General features: G+C 39.5%; 1 protein-coding gene across 3 annotated transcripts in view; it reads right to left on the bottom strand.

The window, feature by feature from the left end:
• The window catches only part of PANK1 (pantothenate kinase 1), a 69,767-nt gene that overhangs the window by 23,295 nt on the left and 26,417 nt on the right, over positions 1–20,055 (bottom strand). For 2 of the 3 annotated variants that reach the window (XM_081251729.1, XM_081251730.1), the window contains exon 2: positions 4,475–4,827. In XM_081251729.1, coding sequence (XP_081107855.1) covers positions 4,475–4,827 — 353 coding nt within the window. Of the gene's footprint in view, positions 1–869; positions 973–4,474; positions 4,828–20,055 lie in introns of those variants that run through there. The other variant, XM_081251731.1, reaches the window with a different exon arrangement.

Below are 20,055 nucleotides of genomic sequence, written 5' to 3'. Positions count from 1 at the left end.
ACACATGTTCAGGATACAACTGTAAGAGGTTCTCCTTATGTGCTTCAGTCTGTCAAAAATAAATACTATTATATATAAGATGGCTAAACAACAAGGTCCTACTGTATAGCACAGGGAACTATATTCAATACCCTGTGATAAACCATAATGGAAAAGAATATGAAAAAGAAGGTATATATATGTATAATGGAATCACTCTGCTGTATAGCAGAAATTAATGCAACATTGTAAATCAACTAGACTTCAATAAGATAAACTTAAAAAGTAACTAAATAAATAGCTGAGTAAACAAATCTGGTAAAAATCATCCCAGGGGGTTCCATACCTACTCTCTATAGACCTACCCCAAACCAGTTCCATCACTCTCCTGTGCTTGAGAAATGAGTCATCAAACCGTTTTGCACAAAATGAATAAAATACACATCTGTATGATACCCCACACTTCCCAAGGTGCTTTTGCTGACCCTGGCTCCATAAATCATAATGGAAGTGGCAGAAGAGGTTATCTTACTAAACCAAGAACAATTTGCATATAAAATGGTTGACTCTGAATTATAAATTACATTCGGGGCTCTTTTCTCCTCACACAGGACAGCTAACTGAGACCTGAGAGACAGATGAATTTCAAATATGTTCTGTGAGTGAGAAAAATAACAAAACCTCAAAGATGGCTTCTTCCTCCTGGCACCCAATGATAAAAGGGGTACATGAATGGCCAAAAGGGTCGAGCCAGAATGAAGTGGAGGATGACAGTATCTACAAAGCTTATGCTCCTGCAATATCACAAATCAGTTCCTGGATTAATAATAGGAACCCAGCTAATAATGAATGGTCTACTTAGATTTAGAATTTCACACATCCACAATTACCTTATTATCCCCTCCTGATGATTTTTCCACCATTATTAACTTTTTTCGGTTGTGTCCTTGGAGATTTCTGGCTTAATGAAGGCCAATTCTTAAGTCCTCACACCTTGAAAAAAATGTAGTGAAGCAATAAGAGAATCTTTTACTGTTCCCTAAATATCATGTAAACCCAGTAAGATTGTTGTTATATCTTGCTTGTTTAGAAGGTAGGTATTTGTTTTCTTCTAAAAAATGAAAAGAGTCACTTCTAACTTCTAATAAATGTTAGTCTTGGACTGAACAAAACTTACAAGGAAAAGTATCTCTTGTAATGAAGAGTTAAGTGGACAAAAAGGATGACTTTTTTCTAAAAATTTTCTATCATTAGAATACTTTGCATTCTAAAGAGGACTCCTGTTGAAGTTGGGAAGTGTACTTGTGGATGGAAATATTAGATTTGGTACATAAAATATTCTGGTAGGTTCTTTAAAACAACACTTGCAGAACATAGACAGTGGGGAGAAACACAAAGTTAAATGAAATCTACAGGATTAAGTGCCCTGGTATACAACCACATGGGAGCCTCCCCTTTGAGAATCACTTTCTCAAATGGTAGGATTCTTCATTGGCCTACCAATCTCTTGGAGCATATGTTGTTTAAGTTTTTCTTTTGTGTTCCATTTTGTTGAATCATTAATTTTGAAGGTAAACTTTTGCCAGCCAGAAGTTTGTGAAAGTGATCCTAAAATGTTGAAGGAAGGAAGGAGAGAGGGAGGGAGGGAGGGAGGAACGAAGGAAGGAAAAGGGGAAAGGAAGAAGGAGGAAGGAAAAAAAGAAAGAAAAAGAAGAAAGAAATGCAGCTTTGTTCAATTGAAAGTATTCTACACAGGGGTCTAGTTTAATGCTTGTCTCGTGGCTCTGTAACTCTTTCTTGTACATTCTAAATTGATGAAGACTAGTTAACATTATCTAAGGATTTAAGTACATTTACTATATATGAAAAGGACACAGTCATCAGACATAACAATCGCTAACTATTCAGGGTCGGCTGAACATCATTTAGATAGCCCTAGTCACTCAGGTTTTCAAAATACATGTCTGCAAACTTGTATTATGCTCAAAAGAGTGATTTTATATAACAATGACAGGACTTTACAGGTATGTATATACACTGCTTTATTATTTGTCAGATTGTTTACTACATAGTAGAGTAGTATATATTGATCCTTTATAACTTAGTGTGCACCTTCAATTTCCCATTCTGGAAAAAGGAAGAGCTTGGATACATTATACCTAAGGGCCTTAGCACTTACTAACTAACCCTAACTCTTCCCCACACCAGCCTGGTTTGCTCTATTTCTTCTTCGGGTTCCTACTCCAATGTTACCTCATCACACAAAGACCCGCCCAGCACTTCCTATCCCCCTTACCTATTTCTTTTCCCCCACTTATTGCCATTTGATATACTCTATATCACTTATTTGATTATTGACCATCTCCCTGCACTAGAATATAAGCTCCAGGAAGGCAGGGGCTTTGTTTTGTTCATAACAGTACTTGTTGCATTGATAGAGTATGATAAATACTTGTTGAATGAGAATGAATGCTTAGGAAAGAGAATGATAAAACCTATTCATCCTCACAAACTTTGGAAGGATCAGGGCATATCACTTACTGACAGACGGGCTACAGGAAGAGATCTGTCTTCAATTGTCTTCACTTTGGTCAAGACTGAGCATGGAAAGAGAAGGCAGGCCATATAATACTTTCTTTTACAGAGGGCCAGGCTGTTAGGCAAATTCTCCAAACTTGCTCCCTGCACCAGTCTGTTCATTAGGCTCCAGAAACCTCCTGAAGGAGCAGAGGCTTCTTTACCTTGGCTGTAATAAGATACGACCTTTCTCAGTTCAGAAACTTGAGAAACACAATTGCTCGTGGCCAACACAGATTGAGTAACTTTCTGGAATCCAGGGCATTACCCAAGAGGAGGGACGGAGACTTTGAGGGAGCTTGCTTAAATGTCCCAGGTCACCTTGGTACACTTCAGGCTCCCTAGTGGAGATGGACACAGAGGACATCCTTGAGGGACCTGGGGAGCTCACAGCACTAGGGGTGGGTCAGCATTTCCTGAATCAGAATTGAGCCGAGACCCAGCTCTTACCTAGGGGATGGTATTTAGCGCCTCTTCATCTCTCTTTAGCTTTAGTTTCCTTATCCTCCTAAACAACTTACTGCCACTTTCTGAAAATGATGAAACTGAGGCCCACAGGAGGGACATGTCTTGCCCAGTCACCCAGCTAGTTAAATGCAGAAACAGCACTAGAATTCAGGATCAGTGCTTTTTCATTTATGAATTTGAACTTAATTTTCATGCCCCTGGATCTCAACTTTCTCAGTTTCAAAACTCTTCAATCATTGGGTCCCTTTAGTGGGAAAAAGATCCCATGGATCATTTAAGTAAGTGGCAGTGTCAGATTCTGCTGGCAAGGGAAAGGGCACACAGGAGGAAAAGCCAAAACCTGAATATAATCAATCTGACTTAAACTAATGCTCTAGGGCTCTATTACCAGCTCTTGTAGAAACTACTTATCAATGAGATAAATGATGTTACTTTTGATGATGCAAATAAAATTTGCAATTATAGCTTTATTAAGTACCATGAATAATGCATTGATTTATTAATTTATTCATTAATGATAAAATTTCTGGCAAGACTAATCCACAAATCTTCCAACCCTTCCTTCTCCTATGTTCAATCACTACTGTTAATTTAATTTTCTTCATTTTCTCTATCTATTGTTTCTCTTTCTTCTCATTTTATTCCCTGTGAGATGAAGCTAGACAGTATAGAGATTATCTTGACTGTAGAAATGGGGAAATTGGAACACATAGGTGTTAGGGATTGCTTAATAAAGAGAAAGTTAGAACTCCATGTCATTCATCCATATCTTCCACTTAGCCAACTTTGTCAAATCTAAATAAGCAACGCTGCAGTCAGGATATAGTATGATTCTTATTATGTAGAGCCATACTCCCTAAATCATATTCATCAATAATGGAATTCACCTCTAAATAATGTCAAAGATTTCATGTTTGTTTGTGAGCAAAACTTCTGAAGGACATTCATAAAACAAAAATGATACAGAGCAAATGGGTAGAAAGAAGTAATCATTTTTAGTAAGATGTGTAGAAAGCCTTTCCTGCAGGCCTCAGTCTATATATCTATGAAATTGGCACAATGATTATGTTTTTCATGAAACATAAGAGTCTGTGGAAAACTAAAATACTTCAGAAGGGGATTTCCATCACCTTGTCTCTGGCATATTGTGCAGAAGTAATTGTAACAAAACTGATGAGGAGGACAGCCAATATTTATTGAGCACTAATTGCCAGGTACATATTATCTCATTCAATCCTTCATGTAACAACCCTGTGAGGCAGAAACTATTTTTATTCTCCTATAGATGAGGAAACTGAGGCACAGAGGGGTGAAGTAAGCTTGTCCAAAGTCCCAAGCCTAGTGGTCAGGTTCTTCCATAAGAGATGCCATGATCACGGGCATGGGAGAGGTTTTCTTTCTTTCTCTAAGAGGTGGTTTTGTTCTTTGCAGGGGGGTAAAGCGGACCTACCGTTCTGAAGTCCTCTTCGAACTTAAAGGCCCCGCCTCCCGTGGCACAGAGAGTGGTGTGCAGGCTGGAGAAGTTCTTCTCGCTGCCCATCTGGATGAACCTGTGCATCGCGCAGCTGGGAAAGCGGATGAAATGCAGGTTCCCCTTCCGCCCACACATGGTCAAGTTTTTCAGTTCCAGGTGAACGTCTCGGATCCCGGTTTTGCCGTAAGCCGTGTTCGAAGTCAAGTACTTCCTGATGCTCTTCAGGTTCTCCACTTCCTCCTGCTCCTCTTCAGCTGTAATATCCTTCGGTTCAAAGTAGACCAATTTAACCAGCGTCCCACCGATATCCATGCCGAACCACGGGAACGCTAGCGGACAGAAAGACAGAGTGCCCTTGAATTCTGGACAAAGAAACAGGGCCGTCTTTGAATAGTTAATAATGAAATGCAGTGGTGTTGCATCTATAGCTGCATTTACCATGCAGTTTACCTGAATTCGACTATAGGTGCCTAAAAGAAGAGACAGGTGAGGAGAAATTCACACTTTAAATGGTGTCCATGATTCTGCCTACATTTCATGCAGAATCGGCCTCGGAATTGAATATGAGATGAGAATAAGATTCCCTAAGCCAGTCTCAATTCCCACGTGGTTCTCAGGGCTCCAGAATCTCACCAAATAGAGTTAACTCCAATACTTAAAGATACATATTTTGCATACACTCTGGCTCCCAAATGCTATTTTATCAGAATCTCAGCCAAAGAAAACAGTGATCTGTTCTGATGCCAGAGGAAACGCTGGCTATGCTAAGTGTACCAAGAGATGGTATGTTGACCTCTACGCCTCACGGTGTCTTCCTAGCTCATTCTTCAATGATCATTTTTACAGCATTCAATTTTTGCCTTCATGAGCTGACTTTATATGACATGACTCCACTGCTTTAATCTACAGAACAAATAGGAAGGAGAAAGGAGAGAGAGTGGGCTGTGAGAGCTGAGGGGCACACATGATGATCCCTATGGAGACAGAATTCTCAAAAGAACAGCTCGAGCTACAGCTCATTTCTTTCTTTATTAAGGAGAGATACTCTCTCCATCTCAAATGGCCCGCCCAGAAGTCCTCACCTCAGCCACAGATTCTGATTTAATTCTGAGGGAGGATCTAGGCATGAGCATTTTTTTTTTATGTTCCCCAGAGGTTCCAACTTGCAGGCTTGCGAACTGCTAAGCCACAAGAACCATGACACCGAGAGTCAAGCCCACAAATAAGCATAGCTCCTGACCAGGTCTGCAACACAAAGGCATGTTTTTTTTTTTTTTTTGCGGTATGCGGGCCTCTCACTGTTGTGGCCTCTCCTGTTGTGGAGCACAGGCTCCGGACGTGCAGGCTCAGCGACCATGGCTCATGGGCCTAGCTGCTCCGCAGCATGTGGGATCTTCCCGGACCAGGGCACGAACCCGTGTCCCCTGCATCGGCAGGTGGACTCTCAACCACTGAGCCACCAGGGAAGCCCTGTGTTATATTTTTATATATAAATATATATTTATATTTTAATCTGCTGGAGAGGCTTATCTATGACAAAATGAATTTCCATTGTAATTATCTTTATTGTTATTAAGAGAACGGGCTGAGCTCCCTGAATAGGCTGACTTTATTTAGAGGCAACCTGGAAAGTTAACGCTGGGCTGTCATATGTTCTGTAATGAACACAGGGCAAACCCAAGTGGGAATCCAAAATTTGGAGTCTCCCTTTTCATCTTCCTCAGCAGACTCCATGGGCTAAAGCTGAAACTTCTATTAAAACTGAGTTTAAAGACTCAAGAAGTAAAAGTGGCTTCTTTCAAAAAGCTTATTTTACTCAGCCCTAGAGAACATCCATTTGAGCCTTGGTCAAACTGTGCATGTTACACCTAGAGATTACATTGCCAGGAACATACCTGGGACCTAGAAGGCTTCTTTTTTCTAGGCAGCCTCAATATTAAGCTCTCTTCACAGGTACACTGGGGAGGGAGGAGGAAGGAGTACATAGGAGGAAGCCATTCCTGAACAGAATCTTCTCTCCTGTGTTTCCCTGTTGTCATTTTAGCTGTAATCCAAGCCAGCTGCTCCACACTTAGTAAGCAGTAACTCTAATGGTTTAGAAAAATAAAACCTAAAACTCCCCAAAAGATTAAGAGCAGCAAATTCCACTGATAAGACCAATGTAACAAATGTCCTATTATCTTTGCAGAAGTTTGCAAAGCAAATCCCACACAGCCCAGTGTAGGGTGGGAACTTGCTTATCCTAGCAGGAGAGAATAGAAAACTGGAAACAGTTTATCTCTATCTCACAGATGACATTCCTTGGTCCATTCTCTAAAAATTACTGTCAGCATGGCCCACAGTGTAGGTAGTAGGTAAATCCCTGATTTAGAATTCAGACCAATTGCTTCCCAGAAGCAGCAGCCAGTAACTAGCTCACATTAACTCCCTCCACCTCCCTGGATCTCAATTTCCTTACCTGTGAAAGGAGTGGACTGCATAAGAATGGCCTCCAGTTCCCTCCCTCCCATAAACTTTCCATGGATTTTTAAAGAAACACACACAAAAAATCGCAACTACCCCTAATCACACAGGCCATCCAGAGTCCTAGTTTTAAACCTCACTGAAATACACTATAGTATGTCAACAGGTGCCCAGGCTATGCAATTGGGGTTGCAGGTATAATCCATTCTCATCAAAGTAGGAAAGACATGTACTACTGGATAGGATGGGGGAAGGGTATTCTGGAACATTGCTAGGATAACTATTTTTGAAAGACAATAACATCTATTAAACATCTAGCAACATCTATTAAAATTAAAAGTACACATACATTTTAAATGCAGTTAATCCCTCTCTTGGACCATATTAGAAAAAGGACCAGTATTCGAGGATGGGTATAAGGAAGTTCACTGCACCCCTTACAGTGGCCAAATTTAAGAAAAGCAAAAAAGCAAGATCAAAACAGATTGGAAACAACGTGCATACCCTTTAACAGAGAAACTTCAATAAAGTATGACTTCCAAACCATGGAATATTAGGCAGACATTAAAAAGAATGAATGAGATCTATACTAACTGCCTGGAGGGGTACACCCCCAATCTTCTGTTAATGAGAAAAGCAAGAGATACTTAGAAGTGTAAATAATTTATTAACCCCATCTGGATTGAATAAAAAGTAGGGGAGGAAGGGAGGAAAGAAAGGAGGAAGGGAGGGATGAAGGAGAGCAGGCAGGCAGGTGGAAAGAAGACCCTCAAGTGTTTATGATCTTATGAGCCCACAGGAAGGTTCAGAGGGCCACCCCTTCAGGTTGTTAATATTGTCAGAGGGTGGCAGGACAAGCAGGTTTTATAGGTAGAGGTTAGAAGTCAGGGGAGAGGATGAGGAAATTCTATACTTAGAACTTGCAGTATATAAAGAAGTAAAAAAATAAGAATTCAGTGATAACGGAAAATAGGAGACACCTTAGCACAGAATGGACAGAATAAGTTGTGTGTAACCCAGAAAAGCCCCTACATGGTCTTTATTTGGTTGGATATTGTTAAGTACAGGAAACTGAAAAGAGGTCTCACTTTTTAAAATGCGTCAGGGGACAGCTAAGCATTTTATAAGTTATTTACAATTCCAGTTTCTTCTTCCTGCCTTCACCTCCTGCGCAGTTTTGAGCCATTTCAAAGCTTTTATTAGCAACTCAGCAAAACAGGGGGGAAAAGTGTAGAGTTTTGGAAATTCAGTTAAATGTCATATCAGCAGTTTGGGTTAAGGTAAAAGGGAGCAAGGATTGGAAAACTATAGTTTGAATGGCAATAGAAATTGCTTTCACTTACCTATATTCATTTCTTACCTTCAAGAAAAAGTAAATGTTCTTCTATTCACATTTTAATGCTTTTATAGGACACTGTCATATTTTAAATGTTCAGTTTTATTTATCTTCCTGATATCAAGGTCTACCTAAACTACACTTCCCGTATACGAGCTGTGGATAGAGATAGAAGAGAAGGAGAAAGAAGAAATCCCAATGCAGCTATAATCCATGACTCATGTTTTCTTTAATCCAGGGTATGCAGATGCTTTGATGAATTCAGCTGAACCACTAAGGGTATGTTCTGTGTTTGCCAGAAGTGATGCTCGTTCTAGATACAGAATGTCTGCATTCACCCTTTACTCCTCCCTTTTAAACCCAGATGCCTTTTTTAGTTCAGAAGTCTCTAGATCAACAGGACCCACATCCAGAGTTGATGTCAAAATGACCCCCTAATTTAGTGCCAACGGTGCATCATCCAGATGCTGTAACTGGGTGGGACTGCGGGGTTCTCTCCTTTGGGGAGGGGATGAGTATTTCACCTGCAGGAGGGACAGCGAGCCAAATATCTGGTAATCAGAAGAGCAAATTGTGGTCGTCACTAGTGTTGCTGCTTCCCTTTCTTCCTGGCCCATGGGGTCAGACTGCAGTTCCTAGCCTTTTTTTTTTGGTGGTACGCGGGCCTCTCACTGCTGTGGCCTCTCCCGTTGCGGAGCACAGGCTCCGGACGTGCAGGCTCAGTGGCCATGGCTCACGGGCCCAGCTGCTCTGCGGCATGTGGGATCTTCCCGGACCGGGGCACGAACCCGTGTCCCCTGCATCGGCAGGCGGACTCTCAACCACTGCGCTACCAGGGAAGCCCCTCCTGGCCATTTTTGAATGGAGCTGGGCAATGTGCTTAATCTGGACAGTGAGTTAGGAATGGAAATGGTGAGTGTCACTTTCAGGCAAGAGCACTTATGTCAGACCTTGCAGAACTCTTTCTCTGTTACCGTAACCACCAAAATTAAAGATAATGATCACTCCATCAGCCAGGATGCAGAGTCAAGACGAGCCATATTGGAACCCCAGCTGCCCATCAATGAACTTACAGTGTGAAGGAGAAATAAACCTTTGTTGTTTTAAGGTACTGAGATTTGGAGGTTGTTACCGCAGGATGATCTTGCTTGTCCTGACTAGTACACTTTCCATCAAAATCTTTGGCTGTTTTTTTCCCTGGAACCTTCCCTATCCTGCAGAACCAGATCCAGGGACTGCCAGTATCGCTGATAAACATGTGGTAGCTGAGTGTTAATAAAAGGGTACATAGGCTCTGTTGCATTTATTTGTGTAAAAATTTCTGGAAACACAAACCTGAATTGGCAATCTGATAGTAGTTAAAACCCTGAAATAAATCTGTATTCTACATAGTGTGGTGAAAATATTTAAAAATTTTGTTGGTAGTCAATGGCTTTAAGACAAAGCCTGTTTCTTAAAGACCTTTTCAGAACACTAGAATAGTCTCTGAGGGGCACTTAAATATATATAACATCTTTACTGGAGTATAATTGCTTCACAATGAGGGACACTTATGCTTCTTGCAGTAAATTTCAAGGGTTACACAGTGAATTCCAAATAGCATACATGAGTAAAGACTGAGAAAAAACCAAAACCAAAATCAAAAACAAAACAACCACACACCAACAGAGAGAAAAGGTTTCCTACCAGTCAAGGAAACAATCTTAAAGAGCTAAGGGAGCCTGACATGAGAAAACCTACCTCCTCTCAAACAACCAGCCACAGAGCTTTAGGGTGTTCCTAGTGCGGCAAGTTTCCCTACCATCGGTATGTCTTCCTGTGTGTAAAGTAGGTGCCCAGTGCTCAAGATTAGCTCCTCTGTGCATGGGTCTGACTCAGCAACCTGCTGTTGTCATGGACGGTTCTCCCTAGGCTCACCAAGTTGTAATTTGTTATAATAGTTGTGAACAGGGAGCAAAAGGACTGAATTTCTTTCCCTACTATTTGTTAATAGGTTTGTTAAGCAAACTAATAAATAGGTGGAAAAGATGTTTGAAGATGATGTGTGATCAACAGAGAAAAGAGACTTTTCAAGCACTTTGGAGATATTTTTACACTATGTGAATACTGACTATGTTCAAGTTGCCTAAGGATCTCTGCAAGTTAAAAACAACCACAACAACTTTAACTTAGATCCAAGTGTGTAATACAAACTGTATTTCTTTAAAAATTTCCTGAGCGCTAGCCTTCCCTTCACTATGTCTCAATTTGGTTGATAGTATAATGAAATTCTTTGCTAATATATTCACAGAAACATTGAACTTTAAGAGGTAGAAGGGACCTTTGGTGGAGCCCAACACCCTGTTTACAGATAAGAAAATCAAGGTTTAGAAAGATCAAGGAATTACCCAAGGTCAGTCACAGTAGGTAACAACCTATTTTTAGTTTCATGAGCAACAAATTCCCCATTTCGCTCCGCTAGTCTGAGTTGTCTGTCATTTGCAAGAGACACAATGTTTGTGGGCAAGTTTCTTTCTTGAGCCATTTACTAATCTGTAAGATGGAGGGAGACTAACCCAACTAACTAAAGTTCTGTCTGGTTCTCATATTCTATCCTCCTAAATACACACACACAAAGTTCTCCAAAACCATACTTTTAACAGCAAAAAATGTAACAGTTGAGACCCTAAGAACTATTTAAGGATCTTGAAGAAAATGGTAAATGTAAAATTTAATAAAAGGGTTTCCATAACATTGTGAAGAAACCCATAATTACTGCACACAGAGCAATCTGCTAAACATTAAATACTCTTATGCAAAGAAACCTGAATCATGGTTTCTTTCAAATTAATGCATACCAGATTTCTTTAGTTTATATTTCAGTCACATGGCAAGGATACAAGAACACAAGCGCTTACAGAGTACTAATGGGAATATAAACTGTTGCAATCCTTCCTCTGGACTATTTGGAAATATACATCAAAAAGTTCCAGATTCCTATGCCCTTTGATACATTAGTTCCACTTTACCCTAAAGAAATAATTATGCATGCATTTAAAAATGTATCTTACAAAAATCATTAAAGTTTTACTACTAATAATGAGGATGTGAAATTTAATGTCTAAAAATAGAAGGCTGGTTAAATAAATGATTATCCACTAACACAAAGGAACAATACATCAGCATGAAAATCATTTTGTAGGATGGCAATTAATGATGTAAGGAGAATGTTCATCATATATTGTTAGGTGAAAAGTGTGGGTGATTAAATGGTACATTTCGTACGATTACAATTTTGTATAAAAATTAAACAGCTATTGTTCACAGAAAACAAGACTAGAAACTTCAGGCCAAAATGTTAACAGGCATTATGTATAGTGGATTAAGGTTTTTTCTTCTTCTGGCTTTGCTGATATGATGTTTTTCAATTTTTTACAGTCAATATGTTGAATCTTCATAATCAGAGTTATTTTAGAATTCTCAATCAAAAACTTCTCTGCAATGATGCAAAAGAAAAAAAAACTTTAAATTTTGCTTCAGTGAGCAGAGAGCAGACCTGTGGTCTTGCCCATGAAAAAAAGTATGCCTGCATTCCTCATCTCAACAGTTCCTTCCTTTCTCAAGCAATATTCTGCCCATCTCAAGCCTGTTACCGAAATCCAAGATGGCAATATAAAGAAGATGTGGCACATATATACAATGGCATACCACTCAGTCATAAAAAAAGAATTAAATTTTGCCATTTGCAACAACATGGATGGACTTGGAGGGTATTATGCTTAGTGAAATAAGTAAAACAGAGAAAGACAAATACTGTATGCTATCATATATGGAATCGAAAAAAATAAAACAAACTAGTGAATATAACAAAAAAGAAACAGACTCACAGATATAGAGGACAAACTAGTGGTTACCGGTGGGGAGAGGGAAGGGGAGAGGGGGAAGACAGGGGTAGGGAAGTGAAAGGTACAAACTATTAGGTATAAAATAAGCTACAAGGATATATTGTACAACACATGGAATATAGCCAAGATCTTGTAATAACTATAAATGGACTATAACCTTTAAAAATTGTGAATCACTATACTGTACACCTTCAACTTATATAATATTGTACAGCAACTATACTTCAATTTAAAAAGTTAAAAAAAAAAAAAAGAATGACGGGAAGGCTGACACCCAAGAGCAGAGTCCTTTAGCCAGTTAGATGCTTGACATCAGCAGGGCTCCTTCATGTAGGAAGAGACCTGAATTACTCCCTTATTGTCAAGGCAAAACCTGTATGTTAAACTTGGCAATTCAAAACACAGTTAAGGAAGCACAGGTATGTTTGTGGGAATGGATCACCATGGGAAAGGCTACATACCCCCGTGTGACAGTAACCCTTCTTCCACTGACGCAGCCTCAGTTGCCCATCAACTTTCTCCCTCTCACCTGGACAACGGTGGGAACAAAAGGGCTGATCATAGTCTCACATGAGTAAGAGCAAAAGGATAGTGAGGATTCCTTTCAGAAATCCCGAGACAAGTAGAAGTATTATCACATCAGCCTCCAGAACTAACTTCTGGATTTCACCACCTCTGCCATGCAGGCCCAAATTAACTGTTAGGCACAATAGGCTTGGCGCCTATAGTATTTTTAAGCCATCATGAAAATATTGCAATTTCTTTTAAAATCAGAAGAAAATATATGAATTTTCAGGTCAAAGAAAATGTTGTAATACATCTTATCAACACATCCATCTTTATATCAAAAGAATCGTAAAATACAATTTTTATTTCTTTTTTTTTTTTTTTTTTGCAGTACGTGGGCCTCTCACTGTTGTGGCTTCTCCCGTTGTGGAGCACAGGCTCTGGACGCGCAGGCTCAGCGGCCATGGCTCACGGGCCTAGCCGCTCCGTGGCATGCGGGATCCTCCCAGACCGGGGCACAAACCCGTGTCCCCTACATCGGCAGGCGGACTCTCAACCACTGCGCCACCAGGGAAGCCCCTTTATTTCTTTTTTATGGAGCAAGGGGCCCGGAAAGGCAAAAGTGCCTGAGGTCTATGAAAGTTAGGCTGTTTATATTCTGCTTTACACCCAACCCCAGGTTAGAAATGACAATACGCGACCAGAGTTTACTTTGTGTGTGCAATTTGAACTGGATATCTACGATTTGTTTACAGTTGTATTTCCTGAAAGCAACTTTCATTAGTATTTTATGCAACTAAACTTTAAAGTCAAATGTTTTAATTATCTTTATTTTTTAAAACTGGCTGTATTCAACCACAATGTTTCTCAAATTTGCCTCATCATAAAAACCATCAAAGGCACTTGTTAAAAATATAGACTCCCTGGGACTTCCCTGGCAGTCCAAAAGACTCTGCACTTCCACTGCAGTGGGTGTGGGTTGATCCCTGGTCGGGGAAATAAGATCCCACATGCCGTGAGGTGTGGCCAAAACGTTAAAAAACAAAACAAAACAAAAATTCCTAGGCCACTGCCTGGAGAGCCCAAAGCAGTGGGACTGGAGAAAATGTTTTCAAAGAGGGGTCCCTGGAATTCTCACAGGTCAAGCTCAAAACCACAGTTCTAGCTGAATCTCAGTGAATGCTCTAAGTAGCTGGACCACTATTTGAAAGAGACAATCAGAGTTTGAATGAGCTGCCTTTGCTCCTAACTGCCAGGGAACTCAGGCTGCCAGCTGAGGGCAATGCACAGTAATGACCCAGCTGACTCCCCATTCCCAGGATGGACTTGGAAACAACTTATCACTTGTTAATGAAATTATTTTTGGGCAATTTATAACATGAGTGCCACAGGCGATTTTCACATCTTAAATACAGCTTCTGAAGTTTCCAGTTATCATTCATCTGGGACTAAACCCCACGGATATGGGTCTAGAAATGTTCCATATATAATTAAATTTCATCCACGTGCTCTTCTCTCCGAGTGACTCCCATTTTTAAAAAATTTAATTAATTTATTTTTTATGCAGCAGGTTCTTATTAGTTATACATATTAGTGTATATATGTCAATCCCAATCTCCCAATTCATCCCACCACCCTCTCCCCCCACTTTCCCCCTTTGGTGTCCATACGTTTGCTTTCTACATCTGTGTCTCTATTTCTGCCTTGTAAACTGGTTCATCTGTACCATTTTTCTAGGTTCCACATATATGCGTTAACATACGATATTTATTTTATTCTTTCTGACTTACTTCACTCTGTATGATAGTCTCTAAGTCCATCCATGTCTCTACAAATGACCCAATTTTGTTACTTTTTATGGCTAATATTCCATTGTATATATGTGCCACATCTTTATCCATTCATCTGTCAATGGGCATTTAGATTGCTTCCATGACCTGGCTATTGTAAACAGTGCTGCAATGAACATTGGAGTGCACGTGTCTTTTTGAATTATGGTTTTCTCTGGGTATACGCCAAGTAGTGGGATTGCTGGATCATATGGTAATTCTATTTTTAGTTTTTTAAGGAACCTCCATACTGTTCTCCATAGTGGCTGTATCAATTTACATTCCTAACAGTGCAAGAGGGCTCCCTTTTCTTCACACCCTCTCCAGCTTTGATGTTTGTAAATTTTCTGATGCCCATTCTAACCGGTGTGAGGTGATACCTCATTGTAGTTTTGATTTGCATTTCTCTAATAATTAGTGATGTTGAGCAGCTTTTCATGTGCTTCCTGGCCATCTGTATGTCTTCTCTGGAGAAATGTCTATTTAGGTCTTCTGCACATTTTTTGATTGGGTTGTTTGCTTTTTTAATATTGAGCTTCATGAGCTGTTCATATATTCTGGAGATTAATCCTTTGTCCGTTGATCTGTTGGCAAATATTTTCTCCCATTCTAAGGGTTGTCTTTTCGTTTTGTTTATACTTGCCTTTGCTGTGCAAAAACTTTTAAGTTTCATTAGGTCCCATTAGTTTATTTTTGTTTTTATTTCCCTTACTCTAGGAGGTGGGTCAAAAAAGATCTTGCTGTGATTTATGTCAAAGAGTGTTCTTCCTATGTTTTCCTCTAAGAGTTTTATAGTGTCTGGTCTTACATTTAGGTCTTTAATCCATTTTGGGTTTATCTTTGTGTATGGTGTTAGGGACTAATTTCATTCTTTTATATGTAGCTGTCCAGTTTTCCCAGCACCACTTATGAAGAGACTGTCTTTTCTCCATTGTATATCCTTGCCTCCTTTATCATAGATTAGTTGACCATAGGTGCGTGGGTTTATCTCTGGGCTTTCTATCCTGTTCCATTGATTTATATTTCTGTTTTTGTGCCAATGCCATATTGTCTTGATTACTGTAGCTTTGAAGTCAGGGAGTCTGATTCCTGATTCAACTCTGCTATTTTCCCTCAAGACTGCTTTGGCTATTTGGTGTCTTTTGTGTCTCCATAGAAATTTTAAGTTTTTTTGTTCTAGTTCTGTAAAAAATGTCACTGGTAATTTGATAGAGATTGCATTGAATTTGTAGATTGCTTTGGGTAGCACAGTCATTTTCACAATATTGATTCTTCCAATCCAAGAACATGGTATATCTCTCCACCTGTTTGTGTCATCTTTGATTTCTTTCATCAGTGTCTTATAGTTTTCTGAGTACAGGTCTTTTACCTCCTTAGGTAGGTTTATTCCTAGGTATTTTATTCTTTTAGCTGCAATGGTGAATGGGATTGTTTCCTTAATTTCTCTTTCTGATCTTTCATTGTTAGTGTATAGGGATGCAAGAGATTTCTGTGCATTAATTTTGTATCCTGCAACCTTACCAAATTCATTGATTAGCTCTAGTAGTCTTCTGGTGGCATCTTTAGGATTCTCTATGTATAGTATCATGTCATCTGCTGACAGTGACAGTTTTACTTCTTCTTTTCGAATTTGTATTCCTTTTCTTTCTTTTTCTTCTCTGATTGCCGTGGCTAGGACTTCCAAAACTATGTTGAATAATAGTGGCGAGAGTGGGCATCCTTGTCTTTTTCCTCATCTTTGAGGAAATGCTTTCAGTTTTTCACCATTGAGAATGATGTTTGCTCTGGGTTTGTCATATATGGCCTTTATTATGTTGAGGTAGGTTCCCTCTATGCCCACTTTCTGGAGAGTTTTTTCATAAATGGTGTTGAATATTTTCAAAAGCTTTTTCTGCATCTATTGAGATGATCATATGGTTTTTTTTCTTCAATTTGTTAGTATGGTGTATCACATTGATTGTGTACATTGAAGAATCCTTGCATCCCTGGGATAAATCCCACGTGATCATGGTGTATGATCCTTTTAATGTGTTGTTGGGATTCTGTCTGCTAGTATTTTTTTTGAGGAGTTTTGCATCTATATTCATCAGTGATATTGGTCTGTAATTTTCTTTTTTTGTAGTATCTTTGTCTGGTTTTGGTATCAGGGTGATGGTGGCCTCATAGAATGAGTTTGGGAGTTTTCCTTCCTCTGCAAGCTTTTGGAAGAGTCTGAGAAGTATGTATGTTAGCTCTTTTCTAAATGTTTGATAGAATTCACCTGTGAAGCCATCTGGTCCTGGACTTTTCTTTGTTGGAAGATTTTTAATCACAGTTTCAATTTCATTACTTGTGATTGGTCTGTTCATATTTCCTATTTCTTCCTGGTTCAGTCTTGAAAGGTTATACCTTTCTAAGAATTTGTCCATTTCTTCCAGGTTGTCCATTTTATTGGCATAGAGTGGCTTGTAGTAGTCTCTTAGGATGCTTTGTATTTCTGCAGTGTCTATTGTAACTTCTTTTTCATTTCTAATGTTTTTGATTTGAGTCCTCTCCCTCTTTCTCTTGATGAGTCTGGCTAATGGTTTATCAATTTTGTTTATCTTCTCAAAGAACTAGTTTTTAGTTTTATTGATCTTTGCTATCATTTTCTTTGTTTCTATTTCATTTATTTCTGCTCTGACCTTTATGATTTCTTTCCTTCTATTAACTTTGCGTTTTGTTTGTTCTTCTTTCTCTAGTTCCCTTAGGTGTAAGGTTAGATTGTTTATTTGAGATTTTTCTTGTTTCTTGAGGTAGGAGTGTATTAGTATAAACTTCCCTCTTAGAATTGCTTTTGCTGCATCCCATAGGTTTTGGATCATCGTGTTTTTGTTATAATTTGTCTCCAGCAATTATAATCAAAAAGTTTTTTGATTTCCTCTTTGATTTCTTCAGTGATCTCTTGGTTACTTAGTAATGTATTGTTTAGCCTCCATGTATTTGTGATCTTCACAGTTTTTTCCCTGTAATTGATTTCTAATCTCATAGCATTGTGGTCAGAAAAGATGCTTGATATGATTTCAATTTTCTTAAATTTACTGAGGCTTGATTTGTGACCCAAGATGTGATCTATCCTGGTGAATGTTCCATGTGCACTTGAGAAGAAAGTGTAATCTGCTGTTTTTGGATGGAATGTCCTATAAATATCAATTAAATCCATCTGGTCTATTGTGTGACTTAAAGCTTGTGTTTCCTTTAATTTTCTGTCTGGATGATATGTCCACTGGTGTAAGTGAGATGTTAAAGTCCCCCACTATTAGTGTGTTACTGTTGATTTCCTCTTTTATAGATGTTAGCATTTGCCTTACATATTGAGGTATTCCTATGTTGGGTGCATATATATTTATAATCGTTATATCTTCTTCCTGGATTGATCCCTTGATCATTATGTAGTGTCCTTCCTTGTCTCTTGTAACATTCTTTATTTTAAAGTCTATTTTATCTGATATGAGTATTGCTACTCCAGCTTTCTTTTGATTTCCATTTGTACAGAATATCTTTTTCCATCTCCTCACTTTCAGTCTGCCTGTGTCCGTAGGTCTGAAGTGGGTCTCTTGTAGACAGCATATATAAGGGTCTTGTTTTTGTACCCATTCAGCGAGCCGGTGTCTTTTGGTTGGAGCATTTAATCCACTCACATTTAAGGTAATTATCGATATGTATGTTCCTATTACCATTTTCATAATTGTTTTGGGTTTGTTTTTGTAGGTCTTTTTCTTCTTTTGTGTTTCCCACTTAGAGAAGTTCCTTTAGCATTTGTTGTAGAGCTGGTTTGGTAGTGCTGAATTCTCTTGGTTTTTGCTTGTCTGTAAAGCTTTTGATTTTTCTGTTGAATCTGAATGAGACCTTTGCCAGGTAGAGTAGTGTTGGTTGTAGTTTCTTCCCTTTCATTACTTTAAATATATTGCGCCACTCACTTCTGGCCTGTAGAGTTTCTGCTGAGAAATCAGCTGTTAACCTTATGGGAGTTCCATTGTATGTTATTTGTCATTTTTCCCTTGTTGCTTTCAATAATTTTTCTTTGTCTTTAATTTTTGCCAATTTGATTACTATGTGTCTCGGCAGTTTTCTCCTTGGATTTATCCTGTATGGGACTCGCTGCACTTCCTGGACTTGGGTGGCTATTTCCTTTCCCATGTTAGGGAAGTTTTTGACTATAATCTCTTCAAATGTTTTCTCTGGTCCTTTCTGTCTCTCTTCTCCTTCTGGGATCCCTATAATGCGAATGTTGTTGCGTTTAATGTTGTTCCAGAGGTCTCTTAGGCTGTCTTCATTTCTTTTCATTCTTTTGCTTTATTCTGTTCCGCAGCAGTGAATTCCACCATTCTGTCTTGCAGGCCACTTATCCGTTCTTCTGCCTCAGTTATTCTGCTATTGATTCCTTCTTGTGTATTCTTCATTTCAGTTATTGCATTGTTCATCTCTGTTTGTTTGTTCTTTAATTCTTCTAGGGGTTGGTTCTTTAATTCTTCTAAGTCTTTGTTAAACATTTCTTGCATCATCTTGATCTTTGCCTTCATTCTTTTTCCAAGGTCCTGGATCATCTTCACTATCATTGTTCTGAATTCTTTTTCTGGAAAGTTGCCTATCTCCAGTTTACTTAGTTATCTTTGTGGGGTTTTATCTTGTTCCTTCATCTGGTACCTAGTCCTCTGCCTTTTCATTTTGTCTATCTTTCTGTGAATGTGGCTCTCATTCCATAGGCTGCAGAATTGTAGTTCTTCTTGCTTCTGCTGTCTGCCCTCTGGTGGATGAGGCTATCTAAGAGGCTTGTGCAAGCTTCCTGATGGGAGGGACTGGTGGTGTGCAGAGCTCAGTAAAACTTCAATGCACTTGTCTGATGATGGGTGGGGCTGGGTTCCCTCCCTGTTGGTTGTTTGGCCTGAGGCGACCCAGTACTGGGGGCTACCTGGCTCTTTGATGGGGCTAATGGCAGACTCTGGGAGGGCTCACACCAAGCAGTACTTTCCAGAACTTCTGCTGCCAGTGTCCTTGTCCTCACGGTAAGCCACAGCCACACACCCCCCATCTCTGCAGGAGACTTTCCAACACTAGCAGGTAGGTCTGGTTCAGTCTCCTATGGGGTCACTGCTCCTTCCCCTGGGTCCCCATGCACACACTACTTTTTGTGTGCCCTCCAAGAGTGGAGTCTCTGTTTCCCCCAGTCCTGTTGGAAGTCCTGCAATCAAGTCCCACTAGCCTTCAAAGTCTGATCCTCTAGGAATTCCTCCTCTCGTTGCTGGACCCCCAGGTTGGGAAACCTGACATGGGACTCAGAACCTTCACTCCAGTGGTTGGATTTCTGTGGAATAATTGTTCACCGGTTTGTGAGTAACCCACCCAGCAGTTATGGGATTTGATTTTATTGTGATTGCGGCTGTCCTACCACCTCATTGTGGCTTCTCCTTTGTCTTTGGATGTGGGGTATCTTTTTGGTGAGTTCCAGTGTCTTCCTGTCAATGATTGTTCAGCAGTTAGTTGTGATTCCAGTGCTCTCACAAGAGGGAGTGAACACAC

The sequence above is a fragment of the Mesoplodon bidens genome, assembly GCF_964165515.1.
Source record: "Mesoplodon bidens genome assembly, chromosome: 1".
NCBI classification, from domain to species: domain Eukaryota; kingdom Metazoa; phylum Chordata; class Mammalia; order Artiodactyla; family Ziphiidae; genus Mesoplodon; species Mesoplodon bidens.
Note: the sequence above shows the minus strand (reverse complement) of the source record. Positions and strands in the feature narration are given on the sequence as shown.